Here is a 21119-nt window from a genome sequence, read left to right as displayed (position 1 = left end):
AGCTATGCTGTGGCTTACTGGGACGTGTAATACGACTGCAAAACAGGAGGTATTTTAGGACTAGAAAGAGAGAAAAGTGTGTTGGTGTAGACAGGAGTACACAGCAAAGGGAGGAGATGTCACAGTATCTAAACTCATTATCACTGCATAGTGGCAGAGAAGTGAGACCCACAGAGCCATATTATGGACTGCACTGGACAGCAGTGGAGCCACAACAGAAAGGCACCAAGGATGTTTGAAAGAGCAGGGTTGTAAAAGCTGCCAAGTCATTCTGCAGCCACTCAACCTCTGGAACAGCCTTCATCAGAGCAGAGAGCAGCAGATGTACTTCTGAAACAGGAGAGTTTCACAACTGTCTGGTCAGTCTTAGCAATGGGTGATTAGCTCCTCCAAGCACCTCGTCCATGGAAATCACATACAGAAAGACCTAGAGGAAACCTTCCTGACAGATACTGAAGGGCTGTCTGGCGGAACTGGCTTGGCCAAACTCAAGGTGCCCTGGGTTCTGCATCTTGGCTCTGGGACCAAACTGACATCACCTCCCCAGTATCCCTGTATCCCACAGCCACAAGCCAAGTTCCTTCCAACAGACCTGCCAGAGGGAGGAAATGCTCCTAATCCCAGTGCTGGCAAAACATTTCTTCCATCATTTCTAGTTTCTAAGCACAACAGTTTTGTGTTTTTAAGGTGCAGCCACTCTGAAAGATTTATCTTCCAGAGCCCCTCATCAGTCTTTCTCCCTAAATGTCTGGTGTCCACACTTCACCAGAAGTTGCCTGGCTCTGCTCTGCATGCACTTTGTTGAGTTAGAGAGCTTAGCTGAACCAGCTATCTTTCCCTGTGTCATTAATAGCTCTGCAGAGAAAATTACAATTGTGGGCTAGGGAACATACTCGTTCCACTTTAATTTTCCACGCTTGACACCTTTTTACTTTCAGAACCTTGTTCAAGCAAGGAAGATGAAAATAGAGGCAGCAGAGACTCTTTCAATCATATCTCATCACCCATTCTTATGCACACAGCTTCTTCCAACTGCTCTAAGGAATACATCCAGAACAAACCCAGCCTGTGGCATCTCCACTGTCTCCCCTTAAGACTCTTACTCTATGGTCTTGCTGGAGATTGTTTCCAGGAGTAATTTTAAAGATTTCTTTGTGAAGCCTCTCCCACTGCTATCCCTGAGAATCCCAAACCTCACCTCAACTTCTTGCATTCAACACTTAAGAGAATGATCACCTCCCATGCATGGCTACAGGCTTGGGGAGGTGTGGCTGGAGAGCTTCCTGGAAGAGAAGGATCTGGGGGTTCTAACTGACAAGCAGCTGAACATGAGCCAGCAGTGTGCCCGGGTGGCCAAGAAAGCCAACGGCATCCTGGCTTGTATCAGAAACAGTGTGACCAGCAGAAGTAGGGAGGTGACAGTCCTCCTGTACTCTGCACTGGTGAGGCCACACCTGGAGTATTGTGTCCAGTTTTGGGCACCTCAATACGAGAGAGATCTCGAGGTGCTGGAGCGAGTGCAGAGGAGGGCAACAAAGTTGGTGAAGGGCCTGGAGAACAGATCCTATGAGGAGTGATTGAAGAAGCTGTTTAGTTTGAGGAGGAGAAGGCTAAGGGGAGATCTCATCACTCTCTACAACTACCTGAAAGGACATTGTAGAGAGGTTGGTGCTGGTCTCTTCTCACAGGTAATTAGCGATAGAACAAGAGGGAATGGCTTTAAACTGCAAGAGGGGAGGTTTAGACTGGACATTAGGAAAAAATTTTTCACAGAAAGAGTGGTCAGACAGTGGAATAGGCTGTCCAGGGAGGTGGTGGAGTCACCATCCCTGGATGTGTTTAAGGGTCGTATGGATGTGATGTTGGGGGATATGGTGTAGGGGAGAACTTTGTAGAGTAGGGCTGATAGTTGGACTCGATGATCCCAAGGGCCTTTTTCAACCTGAATGATTCTGTGATTCTGTGATCACTTAGCCAAACCACTGTGGCTGAGATAAGAAAGACAGCATCTGCTCACTACTGATTATTTTTATCCCAATGATCCCTGATAGGTACACAGATTCCCACTAGACTTAAAACAGGGTTTGACAGGGCAACCCACTAGTCAGCACATATGATGCTTCTCCTTCTATGTCTGATCAGCACATATGCCATTTGCCTTCAAATCAGTCCATTAGCTCATGCAGCAGAGCTACATGCTCCAGCTCCCAGTCTCCAGCCACGATGCCATACTAGAATGGAAGACCCCCCCATCAGCAGTGTCACATAAGTCTGCATAGTGACAACAGAGCCATGTTGAACTACTGTAAACCTACCTCACAAGCCCTCTGACTTTGCTCAAAGATCAGTCCAATTGGCATGGTCTCCATTTATGCCAGCTTTCCCACAAAACCACTCCATTTGTCAAACAGCCAAGCCTCTGATGAGATTCTTAGGTCACATCAGAAAACAGACTATTTCTAATTGACTGAAGATACAATGCTTCTATACACAAAATTGGCTTTTTTTGATCTTCATGACCTTTTGCAATCTCTTGCCTAATCTGTCATCTTGTCACATTCCTCCCCAAGTATCTCTGTATTTCCAGTTCTGAATTTCTCCCAATTGTTCTGCACTGATCCAAACTGTATGTAATTACTTCTTGCCTGAACTTGAGATTCATCTGAGCCTGCTCTTGCACCTGATAGGGGAACTGGAAGCCTTACCACTGAATTCGAGAGCAGCAGGGTTTGGCCTCTGTGTCCTGGGAAGGTTCCCTCACTGTCATTTTCTTTTCTATTTGAATTCATCTGCAAGTTCCCAGGTGTGATGCTGGCCCCAAGGGGGAAGGTTACAGGACCCCTCTTTGCACTCTCCTTTGCCTTGACTTCTTCACCTTGCCCTTCTGCCATCTATATTTCAGCTAAGTATATCATATTTAAAATGTACTGAGGATGTAGCTATGCTGGAATTAAATTTGTTCTTGAAGTAACCCTATTAAATCCTCTGGGATCCAGCAAAGAACACTTTGGTGCATTAGGTTCCCCAAATCCTTTTTTTAAATACCTTGATTTGGTACCTTGTAACTAATGGACACAGGCATTTACCTCGGCTTTTAACACTTCCCAGTTTCACCAGCTCCTTTATTTTTATATGTCATTCTCTTTACTTCTCTCTTTCATCATCGCTCTCTTTCATTAGCATTTCCTTTCTGTCTATTTCTTCTCATTTCTACCTTTTTTCGCTCCCTCTGTCTCTTCAAAATTAAATACCGCCCAGAACTACCCATGTGGGTGAAGTGAATACTAAGAGGGAAGGCTGCTGTGGAGACTGGATTCGAGCTGCCTCACTGGGAATCAATGACGCATGGAGGGTTCGTCTAGCTCCCAAAAAGCTGAAAGAAACCAGTGTGTATCAGTGGCAGCTGAACACACCCTTGAGAGAAAACTGCCCACCTCCAAGCACCTGCCTCATCCTCTGAGAGATGCCACACAAACTGAGCCAAAGGTGGCTGCTGTGGTAATTTAATGGGGGCTAACGTTGGGGTGGCTTTCTGCAGCTCCTGGGGAGGGGAGACTGCCAGATGGAGGCCCATGGAGCAGCAGGGGTCTGCAGGGAGCAGACAGCCTGCCCTTCTCCATCTATCCACTGAGCTATGAAACACAGCTGGTACCAGCCATGCTACAAGGATGCGGTGCTGAGAGAGGGAGCATCTTGCAGGTCAGGGGTTGACATTAACCCTGCCATTAAACTGCAGGGAAACAGTAATTGTCATTCCTGACTAGACAACACCTAGACCCTTAAACTACACACAGGCAGACCCACCCCATGCAAATTTGCCCATAATATACCCACTAGGTACAAATACTTCACTTACCCCCTCAGGTTCCCTGCCATACCTCCTTACCACACAGCCAGACAGCCCTAAACAGCTCCACAAACCTCTATATATGAGCAACAGCAGATATACACACTTCTTCCCTTCTTCAACCTCATGTCTTCCTCCCCATCGCACATACCCTCTCTACCATTGCCTTTGCACACTGTTGCCTCCTGCCTCCCTCTCACCATGTCAGTTGTGATCCTTGAAATGTCTCTCCTCAACCTGGGCTGGAGTGTAAGGAGACATCTTCTTGTAAGGGGCAAGATGCAGAGTAGCAGAACACCCTCTCTAAATACTGCAGTTACTTCCCTTACATCTGCTGAACACAGGCACCTACCTCTGATCTCAGTGATATGGGCTGCTGAGGGTTAATGATGACACAGACTCCTGGGCTACTGCGTTATCTGACTGCAAACAACAAAACTGATTTATGTTATTATTTTCTTTGGGGGTTAATTAGGGGCTCAAGAAAGTAAAGGGCTGTCAGTGCTAGCTGGAATTGGTCTAGTGCAGCCAGGGGAGAGCAGTCGTCTCTCATAGAGCTCTGCTAATATATCTTTGTCCTGAACATCAATACCTCCAGCTCACACACCTCTGTGTGGCAGACAGCCCTCCATCCTGACTTCCAGCAACCCTGTTAGTCTTGGCATAACCTTTGGGGTACGCTGCTCTGCGAAGTCCTGCCATTTCCACCTGGCAGCTTTCACACTCTTAATCCTCTGTTATCTTCTCCTTTCCTAAGCTTGCCAATAATGCCCATCAATAGATAGGGAAAATTCACATGGCATTCTCCCAGGGACAAGGAGGAGATATCTTCCCTTGGTATCTCTTGCAACTGAGAATCACCAGGGACCATCTTGTTCCTGTTTTCCTTCCTCTAGATGCCCATGTCTTGCTGAGGCCTGAGAAGCCAGCACAGGCTATTGCTGCCCCCTACCTCTTTGCCCAGATCCTCACGGATAACTTGCTCAATCTCCTGCCTGGTGCTCTGTGGGGCCTGGCTGTGCAGCACTTTGAGGGTGCGGGTGTACTCCTCAGGCAGCAGGTAGTCAAGCGCTCCCAGGTGCTGTCCCACCTTGATGAAGGTGCCTCGGTTGGCGCAGCACAGCTCCCGGAGGCGTTCAGCAGAGCGCAGGTGCACCTGTGGGACAGACCAGAACATCAGCCAAGCCCTTTTGATATTACATGCACATGCCCACATATGTACCTGTTATTTGTCCAGTACTTAAACAGACCAGGGACTTCCTTTCTTGAATTTGTGCATCATCATCTAATGTGTCAGCTAAGTATTAGGGCTCTCACCTGATTTAGAGGGGCTGAACCAGACCAGGGCAAGATTCTCCAAGAGTATAAGGGGCTTTGACATTTGTTTGCACAGGCACCATGATCAGTGGCAGCACATTAGTTTTTGGCTCTGTCCAGGGCTACATCCTTGCAGAGAATAAGGTGTCTAGCTACAGAGCAGCATCAGTTTATCACTGTGATCCACCCCTACAACACACAGTTTGGGAACCCCCTGTCAAAAGACAAGTCAGGATCACAAACATGTATGTTAGATTCTTAGTGTGAGTGTGATTAGAATTAAAATGAGATCAGAATTAAAGTGAGAAGAAAATGACAGATATGATCCCAGAAACTTCCAGGAATTTGGAAGAAGATTCTGTTAAAAATCAAAATTACAGATGTCTATCTGGCAGTGAGGAGGACAATATCTGGGCACTCCTTCATCCTCCTCAGCTTACTCTGACACACCACAAGGAGAAACAGCATCCCTCCAGTCCAGCCAGGTCTTGGTCTTACATTGCCAACAAAGTCTGCAGTGAAAGTGGTTTTATAAACTAAGAGTTAGAAGGCTTGAGAGCTTTGCTCACATTGGCCAAAATGCAGCCATCAAATGACAAAACCAATCACCAACCCCTTGCCTCATCTGGATTTCAGCTCCTGAGGTTCATTCCGCCTCTCAAGAACAGACCAGTCAGTGACAATGATTTATTCTACCTTTATTACTCTCACTAGAAAAGCCTCTTGCCAAGGACACAGCTATATTCAATATCTTTAATAAACTTCAGATAAACTTACCCTGATCCACTAATAAAATCTAAACAAATCAATGACAAAAAATAACTCTGCACCATCTCCTGTTAATGTCTGACACCTATCTGTATGAAGGCTCCTAATTCCTCCAGCTTCTGTGTCAGAAGACATTAAAGGTCAAAAATCCTGTGTCTGTAGACTTCATCTGCCCAAGATCCTGTGGTGAGGGACTCTAACAAAGGCCTTGAAATACATGTCAGAAAGGAACACCACCACAAACATACATGAACATCACACACACACACATTCAGTGGCTAACTTTGCTCTCCGTGCAAAGCAGTGCCATGTCACATCACAGGACTGGGCAAATATCTCGCATTTGGAAACACGTCAGGGGACAGACTGGGTGCTGACCTTCAAGTGCAAGAAACACAGCCCTAAGGGACTGTGAGAAGAAAGCCTAATGTGCGAGTCTCACACTCAGTGTGTGAGACTTGACAGCTTGATGCACACACGCACACACACACTTTGCTAGGTGGGTGTGCAGGGGCAAGGATAAGTCACCCTAGGTGAGTGTGAGCCTCGCCCAGCATATTGCCTGCTCAAAAGCACTCGCAAATACATAGGCAGAAAATAACATCCATGAGCATGCCTGAAGTCTCCCACATTACTGTGCTGCATTTTACACACCAGCTTTAAAGCTCCTGCTGTAACATGCAAGCCCCTGCCCTGGCTGCTTCCCTGCTCTCCTCTCTTGTGTGTGGCAGGGGCAAAAGCAGACCATAAGTTGACAAGGTAAGGAAGCTGGGAAAGAGGACGAGAGAGCAAGAGAAGCAGGGAGGGAGTAATGGGATGAAAGAGGAAGGCAGTGGGATGGAGAGAGCCAGCTGGGTAGTTTGTTACAGCACCGAGAGTGCAACCCATTACAGGGAAACAGCTTTTACGCAGCTCCAATAATCACCCTCTGTCCACTGCATCCAGATGTGCAGGAAATCCCCCGGAGCAGCAAAGGGGACCGGTGGCCAGCCACCACCCTCGAGGCATCGGGCAGCCACAGCCCAAGCACTGGCAAGAAACAGTGGCAAGGGTCCTTGCAGATGCACTCCAAAAACCCCAGCACGGAGCACGAGCCAGCACAAGGCCCTGTGATCTCCCACAGGCACAGCAGAAGCCCATCTAATGACTCCAGGCTGCGGCAGGGCTCAGGGCAGAGCAACAGCAACCCTAGGGCTGTAACACAGCGCTGGGCATGAGGCCAGGCAGCCAGCTTGGGATACATGTGCTGGCTCCAATGCATCTCCCCACCCCACATGGATCACCAAGGAAGATGGAAAAAACAGAATGCAAAACTCATGTAGCTGAAAATGCAATTGGCTGTAGACACACCTGGATGCAGGGTGTATCTTCATGTTGATCACTGCTGAGAAGGAGGCAGAAATAGCCCCTCTCCTCTAGCACAAAGAGAGAGGAAATTTTGGCCCTCCCAAACTTATCCACCCTGTAGAGAACCCAGTTGGCCTCATGAACACAGCAGTCCTGGCCAAGAGAGACAAAAGCATCCTTACAGAGGGCTCCAGGAACAAAACAGAACAAACCCCCCATGCACAGCATCATCCACCATGTTCTCACAACTGGCTTGGCTAAAACTCCTAAGAGACAGCTGCCCCAGCTGGCAGTTTGGACCAGGGAATGCCAGCTCCTGCCCCTGCTAGAAAGACAGAAGATGACCAGGCAACTTGCCTTAGAAGAAAGACATCTATCTGTAGCCCTACATTTTACAAAACTCCAGTCCACATTAGAGGCAGAAGTACAGTGAGAATGAAGTAGAACTGTGAACACAGCTTCCAAGGTCTCTTTTCTTATCAACCAGGTCAGAATTTTTAGCAGAAAGAAGTTCATAACACTATCTACTAATTGCCTGGATCTCCCCAAGCTAGGTCACAGTCCAGACACAGCACTTGTTTCTCTGATAGATGACCTTCTCCTAATCACAGGCAAAGTAAGAGTGCCACATTCCCACTGCTGTGTCCGATACCATTGACCCACATTTCTGTCCTAGCTTGAAAAAACTGCAGGGTAAACGGAAACCCCTAGAATAGCGCTGAGCTTTTCTCTGAGAAATCTCACAGGATACTGCTCTTTGTTGCATAAGCAATACCTTGAAGACTCTTCATATCAGGGAAAAGATCTGGGAACAACAACTAGTCAGACACGGACCCCCTTGTATGCAACAGGCCCAGGAGCACGCTGCAGAGAAAGGAAGCATTTCACATACCAAGGATTACCAAGAATAAGCCTCCCTCAGGAAGCACTTCAGATCACAAATGCTATCTGAGTGTGTATATGGTTCTTTCCTCAGTCCCTATGGGCAGCTCTTTCTGTCTCAAACCTCCTTTCTGAATTTCAGCAGGACAAATTCTCCATTGGTCCACAGCATGGCTGTCAGACTCATGTGGTTTAAACCCTGGGTAGATTGGGTTTAACAGTGATTACTGAAATAGTTCCAAATGGGCCAAAGCAAAAGTAACAACTGTCAAGTATGGAGAGGAGGCACCTCTGAGATGAAGCACATACTCAGCAAGCAGAGCTGAAAAGGGACATTTTTTAATTTACCCTTGATGTACAAGCAGACCTGGCTTCTCAAGTCATTTTGATGCTTTTGAAGGAGCCTTTACTCACAGAGACCTTGGCAAAGAACTGCTCTTCAGAGCATCAGATGTGCAAGTGTCACAAATTGGCAGATGCTAACCTGGTCTTAAAAATAAATGAATTAATTTAGAAGAAAATAAATACCAAAGTTAAAATATACTGGTGAAAACTTGAGCATCTGTTAACAGACTTGGTGACAAAAGGGCTCAGAAAGGCCGCTAAAGACAGTAAGTGGTGGAAGCCACTCCTCATAGGAAAAGTCTTTCAGAAAAGTCATTCCAACCCTGAAGAGCGTACTCATAGCTGGCAAAACGTGAAATGAGGATTAGGAATACAGAAAGAAAATCTGAAATGCAATTAGTCAAAGACATAACAAACAAGTCCCCAGAAAATCCTGCTAGTGCCGCCTCCAGGAACTACAAACACAGACATCTCACAAAGGACATCAGGCTGGATTTTGCCCACAGGTCAGAGCTAAAAGGGCTGCTCCTCCTCTCCCCTCCACACCAGACAGCACTCTTGTACAGGTGAGCAGGAACAACTCCATGCCATATGGTGCCGCTCACCTACTCCCAACCTGAGCAAGAGAAAGGAGGCACCTTCTCCTGCTGCAGGCAACTTCCTGCACCGGGCAGGACACTGAGGAGAAACCTGCCCACCGCTGCTTACAATGGAGATACCCTCTCCAAGACAGTATTTCAAGAAAGATGACTCCAGAAAATACCTTGAAAACTTCAATCCTATAAAAATTACAGATTAACTCCAAAAGTAGCTGAGATGCTAATAATCATAATAAAAAGGGGATCACAGATTAAAACCATTAGCTTCCAGAGGACTGAAGGGGAACAAATGTTGCCCTCTTTTTAAGAAAAATCCAAATAATCTTGGAAACTATAGTCCTGCAAATTTTTATTCTGTATCAACTAAATTAGTTGAGACAATAATTATAGAGAGTACTAAAAATCATCTAGCTAAATGTGATATAACTGAAAAAAGTCAACTGTGATTTTGAGAGGAAAAAAATCATTCTTCACTAGTCCACTAAAATACTCTGAGCATGTTAATGCAATGTTCAATAGAAGAGAAAAGGAAGATATTTACTGGGACTTTCAATAGATTTCATCATAAAGACTGAAAAAAAACCTAATTGAGAAGATGCAAGAACATCACTTGCTCATTTTATCCCATTCCCAGAATTCCCTCTCTGCAACACCAAGCCCAGCACTACAGCCAGCCACAGTGGGTTCAGACAAGGCTGCAACATTTAGTGATGTTTCTCCCACAGCTTCATTTCAACCTGCTCTTGAGGTGATACTGCAGAAGCCCTGTCTACATTAGCACCTGCAATGCTGATACTTCCAGTAAGGCTGAACCAGCACTAGAAACACTGAGAAATGTGATGAAAAGGCAAACAGGTCCAAGTAGTGCTCACAAGGCAGAAGGGGCTCTCTACTATAAATGAGTTGACCCACACCACTCTCAAAAAAAAAACCCCAGCACCAATCCCATTACACCCATTCTTACCCAAAGGTTTCATTTCCCTGCTAGCGATCTGGCAAAGGAGAGAACGGTGCAGTGACAAACCTGCATGAGATGCAACAGAAATTATTTACCACTATGGAAAAATAAGTCCCACCAAGTCCGTACCAAAGATAGGTGAACAATCAATAGGCTGGCATATCACCATCAGCACTGATGGTGGCAAGGTTACACATATTGGAAGGTGCAGTTTATCCTTCCTGCACACACTGATGGGCTCTAAATTGACTGTACCCACCTAACACTTGGATCATCACATTGTTGCTGTTCACATCAGTTGAAGGCACCTGATCAATGCACAGTGGGGGTCAGGAAAACCCAAACAAGCTGTTTGTGTTAAGGAAAAAAGAAAAATATTAAAAATATCAAAATGTCATTGTCTGAATTGAAAGAACCACCTCACCTCATCACAAAAAGAGGCACACAAGAAAAAGAAGGGGACAGAGAAGAACAGGGAAAAATTGATCATGGACTTGAAAAGTGTGTTAAAAAACAGATCTGAAATGTTAGAGGACTGTTCAGATTAGAGATTAGAGAGAGTTGATGCATAAGAGAGAAGAGTTATAAGAAATAATAAAATCTCCCATTTGTATTTCCAGCTCTCATAAAACAGCAAATAATAAGGCATTCCACAAAGCCACAACCTTTTTAAAATTTTTTTTTACATCTCATTTTGCACAGTATAGCATTAACCAGTAGCACTCACTGTCAGAGGACAGAGAAGCCAAGAGCTTAACAGCATTCAGAAAGGCTTTAGATATTTATGATAAAACAACCATACCTGATTTTATATGGAGCTTTTAATCTCTAAGAATGCTTTTACAAAGCTCTTTACAAAACTCAGGATCACTATCCCCTGTTTTAGAGACTCATAAGAACATTACATATAATAAAATGTCTAAAGGGCTTTCGACACTCTTGCTCAAGGCATCAAGACAAAAATTATCCTATGGACTGGCCAGAGTGAGAGACAGAATGCAAGTGGGGTGCAACATTAAAATCTTTAAAGAACCTATTTGGTGTACGCAGCTCTCACATTCAGGTTAAATCGGTCACCCCTTCTGCTGGAGTTCAACCAAGGATCTTCTGTACTTACTAAATTACCTGCCATTGCAAGGATTTGGGACATTGATGATGGATGAGACAGCTCTTCCAGGAATGCCTGCAGGAGCGGGAGACTGGACTGGAAGAGCCAGGCTGTCCCTTGGACTCCATACAGAGGGAAGAGAGTCATTGCACCTCTGTAGTGGGTATCCCCAAAACACACTAAATTGGGGAAGGAAAAAAATATGTCAGAGAAGACAGGAAAGGAATCTGGTCATAGTTCTTTTCCACCTCTGATAATGACAGGGTCATACGCACATGGCTGGTAAAACTTCAGAACAGCTTTTGATGATCCAGGACAGCACAAACTGGAGAAAAATGAAAGGATGTCCACCTCAATTTAACACAGTGAGAGACTGAAATCAAGTGCCATGCCAAAAGATCTGTGAAGATGTTTAGGGAGGATACAGCTACTGGTGAAGTGAATAGGTACTTGGGTGCTTTAAAAACAGCAACAGAAAACATAGAACCCATTGCAATGACAGTGTAGTTGTGTCTAAGGGGCTGTTATCTCCTCTTTCAACAAATCTGAATAATCATACAGTTAATATAAGCTACTGTAGTAGCCTTTACTGACACTATCAGCCTGGTAATCAAACTGACTGACAGCAGGGATGCTGCAGGGAGACACACAGTTCTAAATGGAATTGTTATTGCCTCTTTTTCAACTATTTTTCCCACCTACCTTTTACAAAAGCTCATTCCTAGGCACACCAGATATTTCCTATTCAAATGCTTCCTTATACCAATACTAACTGATCATACTGCTGATCACAGACAGATCCATATCTTTGGACTGGAATAACTCTTGGTGCAATGTACCTCACTATATAATAATTCATTATTTGAGTAAGTTATGTGTATCATTCCTAAAGATTTACCTACGGGTCTCTGCTTGCCCATATGAGAGTAGGGCATTCTGTATGTTCCTACTTAGGCAAGTACACTATTACCTTTTCAGACCCATACTTCTTAGTTACTTCCCCTTGGTGCAAACCCTGGTTAAAAAGACATCCCCCTAATTCTCAGTTTTGACTTCCATAGCTCAAAATATTCCTAGCAGAGATCAAGATCCTTCAGAAATTTGGATACAACAGTTGGTTGCCAATTGGACAACCAGGAAGAAAGCAAGCTTGCAAAGGATGAAGGACAGACAAGATCCCCTAGACTAAAAAGACAATTTCTTAGCTTCTCAGTTTCACAAATACAGGAACAAGAAGTAACTCAACTAGCAGGACGGCCGATGAACTCTGTACAAATGGAAGGATATACTTGGTAAGCCCGCATCAGAGAGTTGAAATCTGGTGTTGGTGCTGGGGCCTCATATCACCACTGCTAAAGACAGATGAAATTAAAGCAAACACATCTCATGATTTGTGCAAAATTTCCCTAGAGATCACAAGCGACTTTTCCAAACCTAGGCCAGCCCATTTCATGCTGAACAGATGTGCAAGCTCCCACCATCTGATCCATCAGGACTCTGAATTTCCACACACAAGCACACACAAACATTAACCTCCCACCTATGCTACACATACTCCCACACTATTCCCTCTAATATCCCGACTCACAACATAGTTCCTAACAATCTGTACAGGTGACTAAGGGATGGCCCAGCAACAGACCCTTATTTGAGATATCAACTGATTCAGGAAACATTTACAGTGGGCTAAGGTCCATCTCTTCAGCCAGTCACTTCCCAAGCTGCTCTGGAGAGGAGGAAGCAGTGTTGCTCAACCGCAGCACAGAGCACCTGCAGTCACCTTGCTGAACCCTGCCCTTGCTGGCTGGTGCATGCACAACCAGCACTGATTGCCTGCTCATGTTCCATCTTCATTTTGCTCCAAGCTTGGTCATTTGTGCTCTGATTATATCTCATTACTGACGACCTTGCTGTAATGAGTTTTAATCTGCCTCATATTAATTAGAAACATTTTCATTAGCCAGCTCAATTTTAAGTAAATAGCTAATAGAAGCAACTGAGCTGCAATTAGTTATCTGTGGGGCAGTTCAGGAGAAAAATCAGAAGGGAGCAGCTGTTTCCCCTTTAGACACCTCTGTGATAGAATGCACTATTCTGTCTAAGTCTCCTGAACATGGAGAACAAGGAGCACAGGGAAGGGACAGTAAGAGACAAGGGGAAAGTAACATGCTAAAATAACCAGGACATAGCACTTCTACAGCTATAGCATTACCTGTCTATTCTCCCTCACTAACAGTTCCAGATCAAACTGTTGAATACAGGAATCTGAGAGTCGAGTCCTTTACACCTAGAGACATCACCTTCAGTGAACAGGTTCTGCTCTTGAAGCTGTTTTACCCTGCAACTGTACAACAGGTCCTTCACACAGGCTCTCTTCTGGGGCATGTACACTTATGTGAACAGTACTTACATATAAGGATAAGATCTGATCAGATTTGCATGAGAAAGAAGGACCAGACCTATGTATACACAAATGTATAACACTTGCAAAGTCAGCACATATCCAAAAGTGCCCTCGGTGCCTTGTTGTCTTGATAGGGTTGGTATACAAAGAGATCTGTCCTGTGCTTTGTTGCAGAGCACCCATGGAGGATAGGAAGTAATTCAACAGCATGACTGCAGAAGGCAGAGAGACATTTACAGAGGCTGCGGTGAAATTAGGCACGTGTCTCGATCCATTGATCACAGTGCCTGCAGCTCCTGTTACAGAGGCAGGTGAAATGATAATAAATTTGATGCAGCATCTCTCAAAATCTTGCTAACAAAATTAATTCAGCTCAGCTTGGATCAGACCATGTGGGATCGCAGTGAAAACAAGCTGAGAGTTGTAAAGACACCATCTTATACAGCTTTGTGTTTAGCTGTAGTGGAGGGCTTCCAGCCATCAGTCCTATTAAGCCCCATTTTATATGCTATTTTCAGTTGCTATAAGGAACAAGACCAACCAAGATGTGTGTTACATTCAGGTGTGTTCCCTAAACAGGAGCTGCTGACACACCCTACAGAAACCAGAGACTACTGGGTGAACAACAAGAGATGATGTTGTGCAGCAAAGATTACCTGAAAGGAAAACACTCCCCAGACAGCTATGTTCATGTAAGGAAACCCTGGGAAGGCAGTAGCATGAGGGTGGTCCTGGGCCATGGGAGGATGGGCGAAGAGCCACAGTAGGAATTAGCTGTCACTGAAGCACATAGAGTTATGGCTATGCAGAGGGAGGCGTTTTACCAGGGAGAGGCGTGCAGAAATGGTCTCTTCACTTATAAAAGATCTGAAGCCTCAGATAGAGAGAGCAAAACAAACAAGGTAGAGTACATCAGGAGCCACTGTAAGTCCAATGAACCAGTAGAGTAAAAAAGAGAAAAGAGTTTCATGATTTGTCTTCAATAATAAAAAAAGAAGGCTGACCTGGTAACATTTTCCAACTACTCAAGAGGTCAGACACTATAAATGGGAAGGGAAACATACAAGGTATTACTAGGGTTAGTGAAGAGGTGGAAGATGAGATGAAATGAGTATCAAAGGAATCTGTTCAATGCTGAATATTCCTGGCCTTCAAAGCGAAGTGAAGGATCCTAGCAGCAAGGATGAGGATGGACATCTGACAGCCTCCTCCCTTAAGTGCCCACACCCAATCCTGAAATAAAATGTAGCTGAAAAAGCCATGGACTTTACAGGATGCACCAACAGACAGAAGATACACTGAAAGACACACAGACAGGTGAGGTTTATCAGTATGCATGGCTCAAGCACCAAAGGAAAGATGGAGAAAGCTCAGCTAAGTCTCATCTAGTTCAGTGCTGAGGGTCAAGACAAGGTAGCTTCACACAGTCTGCTCTCCTAGTGTGGGCATGCAGGGAAGAAGGAAGCGCAGAGGCAGCCGTTGCACCTGGAGGGGAGAAATCATCACATCCACTTTGTCAATGCTGAAGAATCTGGGCTGACATATTTCTCTTCCCAACAGTCGAATCTCACCCCACCAGCTGCACGTCACAGCTGACCTCCAGTCAGGACCTATCTGAGTCAACATCAGGCGATTAAACCGTGCAACAGCAGCTTCTACCCCTTGTACATATGCAACTTCTCTCCTGGCAGGTCACTCCAATGGTCAGGGGAGCAGAGCAAGCGGGCTCCCTCTCTTACAGCCCCACAGATGGGCACTATCATTCAGCTTGGTCACGGAACCCAGAAAGAAGGATTTCCATTGAAGTCTCTCTAAAGATCTCAATACAACCCCTTACCAAACTGACAGAGGCAGATTCCATTCCCCTTCTTTAATCTATGAAGCTCTGACCTTTAAAGCACAGACTTCTTCCCATAGGAGCGGTATGCCTGAAGAGGAGAGAGACAGTAAAACATGAAATACCTAGAAGTGATTAAACTGGATTGATGAGGAAGTCAGTGAAGATAACAACCATGGGATTACACTGTCAATTCCAAAAAAACTGCAGTGACTGTCATAGCACCACATCCAACAGATAGACAGTGGCTGTGGTGCCGGTAAATTATCATCAATGGCAAAGTGCAGTTCTACTTTTAAAAGTGACTACGTTGAAAAAAAACCAAAATAAAACCCAAGAAATGTCCCCTTGTTACTCAGCAGCTCTGCTCCCTTCTGGGTATCAGTCAGGGTTGCTGACTTCAGTGAAAAATATATATATAAAAATTACTCCAGCTTTTCCATCCAGTTAACACCACACAGCTCCACACCAAGAAAGGCAGATGGTGTCTATTAGCATCCCAGCAATGTCACCACTAAGGGAGACTGAGCTGGTGTCTCTTCTGATTCATACACAATCGATACACTTGTTAAACTGCAATTAGAAGGTCAGATCCTTCCTTTCAGCCACTCCTGTACTTTCTCACTGAAAACAATAGGTTTGTGCAGGTGCCAATGGAAGCAGAATGTGGAAAAAATGGGCTTATATGGGTGCCAGTGAGGGTAGCATTTGGTCTACTGAGGAACTACGGCTACTAGGAACAAAAGCAAAAGAGAGAACCTATCTTGGCTTTAAGAGTGCCACTTTAAAATAGCATAAGATAGCAGTTTAATAAAGAAAAACATATGAATATTTGACATGGTACCAAACTGAGATGAACAAAAGGAGAGCCCAGGTGACACTGCATGTTGGCTATTCATTACCCAGAGTAGATTACTTTTGCTCCTACAATAAGCAGAAGGAATCACCCCTAGCAGTACCAGAGGCAATTACCTTTATTGCAGCTGGTAACACAATGAGCAATATTGTACATGTCTCCCCTGCACTTGGCTGTGGCTCACCAAGGTTGTGAAGGGAATAAAACTGAGATCATCTTTATATACAATTACATATTCAACATTTTGCCCTTTCCATTGCCAGTTGCTGAGTTTTCCCTCTCATCTAAGAGATGAATGAGCATCCACAAGGCAGGGATGCCGCATTTGTAAATGTCAAACATATTATAAGAACCTAGACTAAAATAGTCAGTAAAGCTGTTCTAATTTTAAGAAAATAGAGTGTCCCTCCACCTGCAGACTCACTGTCAGCCATTATTTTATTTATGAGGAATTGGGTGCAACAGGAAACATTATGAGTGTATGGAGAGCTGGGCACACAGCCAAGAAGAAAAGGACGAGAAAGCCTCCATCTCCAGCTTACCTCCCATCCAGGATCAAAGTGATCAGTCAGTATTTAAAAGTGGTTCGGCCTAGGACATTCTAAAATAGATTTCTGCACAACTGCCTGTGAAGGAACATCCCTACCCTTACCCCCCAACCTTCCAGAGAAGCAACTACAAATAGCAGAAAATGGGCTTTATCAAGTGGAAATATAGGGTGTATTTTTTCTGGACTTAAAAGATCCTGATCACCACAGATTACTGTGCAAGCACTCCAAGGGGCAGGGTAAGAGAAGACTGGTCCATCACCACCCAGTTACAACTTCTCTGTGGAGAAAACTGCAAATCAGGCAACGCTTGCCACAATTTTAAAAAGAAAGCACCATCTAAGAATCCAGACATTTTGGTCTGAATGTCACAAAAGCAAAAGTCAAGGTTCCTTTGACAAAAGGGGAAGAATAAAAAATAATATAAAAAAGAATATAAAAGGCTAACGCTGGACAAGAAAAAACAAAGATGACACTGCAGTGGAGATAATAGGCAAGAGGCACTCTCCACCAACAGGCTAGTCAAAGATAGGTAATTTCTAACCTTGGCTAGAAGGTAAATAGTAAACTCAAGACAAAAGGCAATCAGTGCAAAACCTGATGGAAAAATAATACTGACAAAAGATCTTCCAAAGAATCAGACCTTGCTGGCATAATACAATCACTGTGAGTAGTCCCAAAGACAAAATTTGCATGCCAAAAAGGACCATAGAGAATTAACACTACATAAGATTGACATGAAGCAAAGCAATTAAATCAGATGCTAGTAATTCAAAAGTAATGCTATTTATGACGTCTAGTCTCAAATATTTAATATTAAAGCATTTACATACTCCACACAGATCCCATGAAGGACGAAGTCACAGTGAAACTGGGAGTTGACATCAGCAGGCAGGAGAAGATGGAAAATGGGCTAAACATGGTCTTGATTCAGTCTCTGGAAGAGTAGAGCTTCACTGTTCTCTCATTAAGGACACTGTGGCATGAAGGGGGGCTGTGCGTTGATTACCACTGAAGATTCATTCCTTTCCTGGGCAGGGACAGAGTGCTGCATGTACAAGCACTTGGCTGGAAGTGCTAAGAGGGGACTCTGGTCCCAACTAGAGAGACCCTTTGCGGAGCCACTACTGCCTGACAACTTGAGTGAGACGTCAAAGGTGGCAAAGCTGAGATCATAAACAGGCCTCCTCCAAGAGTTTCTTTAAATCTACATTATGCCTATTCTGAAGCCTAAAATAGGCTCCTTTTTAACTGTGTGCTCATCAGCACCTGGGATTCACCAGCATCCCATAGTAGCCAGTAACTGCCTCTTTCAGAGCACAATTACCAAGTCTACTTGAATTGCTGTCCTGACTACACATAAATTGGGTGAGCTTCTAAACAGAGCCATGAACAATTCAGATATTTCAAACTCATCCTCCCCTGGGCTTTAACAGAACACTTCAGTCACAAGGAGGCAGGGTGCCTCAATCACCTCCACTAGAAGGCGGCAGCCACATGGGCCACATCACAACAGTCCCCAGAGAGCACCCCACAGGAATAATTTGGGGCAGGTAGTCTGCAACTTCCAGGGGGACACAGGCAGACAGAATATCACTGGCCATTTGGAACTCAACCAGCACATCAGATCAGACCTCCCTGACACAGGGAACCCTTAGTGGCAATAAAGCAGTCCAGATAATGACTTTATGTCTTGTTCTAAAATCCATCAAATCCATAAGGCCAGCATTCCTCACTCCCAAGCCTTCATGATGCTGCTCAGCCATGACCCAGACAGAAGACATCGGTCCAATACCAACCACAAAGACCTCCCCTCCATATGGCAATGCCCAGACTCAAGCTCATTTTGGCACACGATACTGGGAAACTAAAAGCTCAATAAAAGCAAGCTTGGAAACCCACTCTATACTCTAGTCCTAGTTTTGCAAATTCCCCATTCCAACAAAATATGTGTTGGCTTACAGAGAAGCACGTGTTTCTAGCAGTTACACGGGAGCTGTTAGATTTTACTATTCAGTTGCCTAAAAGAAGAAAAAGAAATCTCCTCTGTTGGGCTATTAATCTGTCATAACGAGGTTCTTCATAATTAATTTGTCCCTAACAGTTGCTTTGTAATGGTAGCAAGAGAATATTTCAGGAATGGCAATTACCTCTGGTGTCAAAATGATGAGGAAAACAAATGTTCAACCATCAACAAAATGCAGTGCCTTTTCCACTCCCACCCGATGGTGGGTGACAGCACTGCACATCAGAATTACAGTGTGGTTAATTACTAGGCATGTTGCAACTGAGAATTCATTTCCCCTCTTGAGATGAAATTTGTTGAGCAATGCAGGTGGAAGGAGGGGCATCTGCCATGGCGATGGGAGTTGTGTGGGGAAGTGGTTTTATCTATACACTGCTGCTTCTTTAATTTAAATGAACTTTCCTTCATTAGCTACACATATATCCCACCATTTCAAAGACTTTGCAAAAGGACAGAGGTTGACTTCTTTGTTGTTGATTTATTTAAATTTAGTATTCTTCAAATAAAAATCGCATGCCTTCATTAGTCTTTCAATATTAATATGAAATACAATGGGGTTTTAGGCTGTTTCTAAACAGAAGAGTTCCCTGGGCTTTGAGTTCATTTGATTTCAGCATGTTACAGAACCTGACACCTGACTGTTTCTGGAGTGAGATTTCCAGGAATTAAGCTAAGATACACACAGTGTCTCTCCAGGTAAGGACCAAAGTCTACCAGAGCTGGGAATCCTGCTCCAGAAAGGGACTGGGAAGGGGAAACCTGCCGGCTCAGCTGCCATTGACACAAGTGTGCAAAGCTGCAGCCTGGAAGAGCTGTCCTGCCTGGGGCTGGCAATGCATCCACACAGCACCCATGTCTCCATTTTCTCAGAAAATTAAGATTGTGGGAAATCTTTGCCACATGAGTTACCAATCAGTGCAAGGCTGGGTGGGGTAAATCCGTATCAAATCTGCTGGCAGCATGGCAGAGGCCAGAGAGGTTGCTGCCAGGGCTGAGGTGTCAGTGGGGAGAGGTAAGGGCAGAGCTGGGGCAGGCAGCAGGAGAATCAGGAGAGCAGGAAGCTGATTCAGGCCTGGTAGAGGATGGCAGCACAGAGAGGTCAGCTGCACAGGGCTAGCATAGGAAGCTGCATGCGTTCAGATGGGGATATACCAGAGGAGATGCATCCATGAAGCTGCATTTTGCTCAGTCCTCAACCACATTACCAAGTACTTGCTATCCTAAAATTAAAACATATGTTCAATAGAATCAAACATCACCCTCACTCCTGGTACAGACTCAGTCCCTAGCCTGTGGCTTCTGGGGCCAATGGACGTCAAGGAAAGTTGCAGTGGATCTAACCCTTCTGGTCAAGGAAGCAGGAGCTGATAGAGATCTTGGGAGTCCTTCACATGCATCAGGTTGCAGACACCTCTTGTCTTCAAGCACAACAGCCCAGTACAAGCAGCAGTTCACAGTGAGGAAAGCAAGGTTCCAGCTAACAGCCTTGCTGTTTCTCACTCCCATTGCTCAGGTGCCATCATTTCATTATAACAATGTTCCCCAGTCAAGGATCACCACTCCATATATTGGCAGCAAATAACTCCCAATTCAGACTGCCACAGCAAAACCTCAGCTTACTGCAAGAAATGCAAGAAACAGAAGCAGGGAAGTTGTCCTGGAGAGGAAGAGAGTCAGAACAGGCGATACCAGGGCACTGCAGAGATGAAACAGCTCCTGCTGAGCTCTGGAAATGCCCAGCTGTGCTGCCTGACTCTGAACGAAAAGGGCCTGAGGGAGCAAAGTGTATCTTCACACTTCTCTTCACACAACAGTCCTATGATAAACAAAAGGGAGTGCAAAGCCTGCTGCCCTTTGGCAATCCCGTAAAAAACAACTTCTGTTCAGAGCAACCCTACAATAACAAACAGGCTGCAGTTACAGAGTTCACAGGCAACTCAAAATGAGTACATTTTCAAACAGAGATTGCAGGGGTAGTGAAGACATTTTAGGAGCTGGGTTTTTTTGAAAAGCAATTCTGCTAGTGACCTTTTCAGTGAATTTACCTCCAAATTCAGCAAAACTGGCAAGACAGTAAATGGATCCAGGCTTAGCAGCAGGCATTTAATAAAGCACTGTGCATGTGTGTATGCATGTCTGCGAGCTCATCCATATTCACTGTTAAAGGGGAGCTAGGAACAGAGTGGAGGCTGTATAAAGATGACCCTTGTCACTATGTTTATCTGCTCCCTGTGGGCCCCTTCCAAGTCACATCAGCTCAGTACACTGACAAAAACA

The 21119-nt window shown here is 44.8% G+C and overlaps 1 protein-coding gene across 8 annotated transcripts in view; it reads right to left on the bottom strand.

Moving 5' to 3' along the window:
• ADCK1 (aarF domain containing kinase 1) overlaps nucleotides 1-21119 on the bottom strand; it is an 82026-nt gene that overhangs the window by 46226 nt on the left and 14681 nt on the right. For 7 of the 8 annotated variants that reach the window (XM_074910029.1, XM_074910035.1, XM_074910036.1 and 4 more), the window contains one exon: nucleotides 4800-5003. The exons of the other annotated variant lie outside the window; for it this stretch is intronic. In XM_074910029.1, the coding sequence (XP_074766130.1) occupies nucleotides 4800-5003 (204 nt within the window). The remainder of the gene's footprint in view (nucleotides 1-4799; nucleotides 5004-21119) is intronic. 8 annotated transcript variants of the gene reach the window in all.

This window comes from Athene noctua, chromosome 6 (assembly GCF_965140245.1).
Source record: "Athene noctua chromosome 6, bAthNoc1.hap1.1, whole genome shotgun sequence".
Classification (NCBI taxonomy): domain Eukaryota; kingdom Metazoa; phylum Chordata; class Aves; order Strigiformes; family Strigidae; genus Athene; species Athene noctua.
The sequence above is the reverse complement of the archived record's forward strand: the minus strand, read 5'-3'. Positions and strand labels throughout refer to the sequence as shown.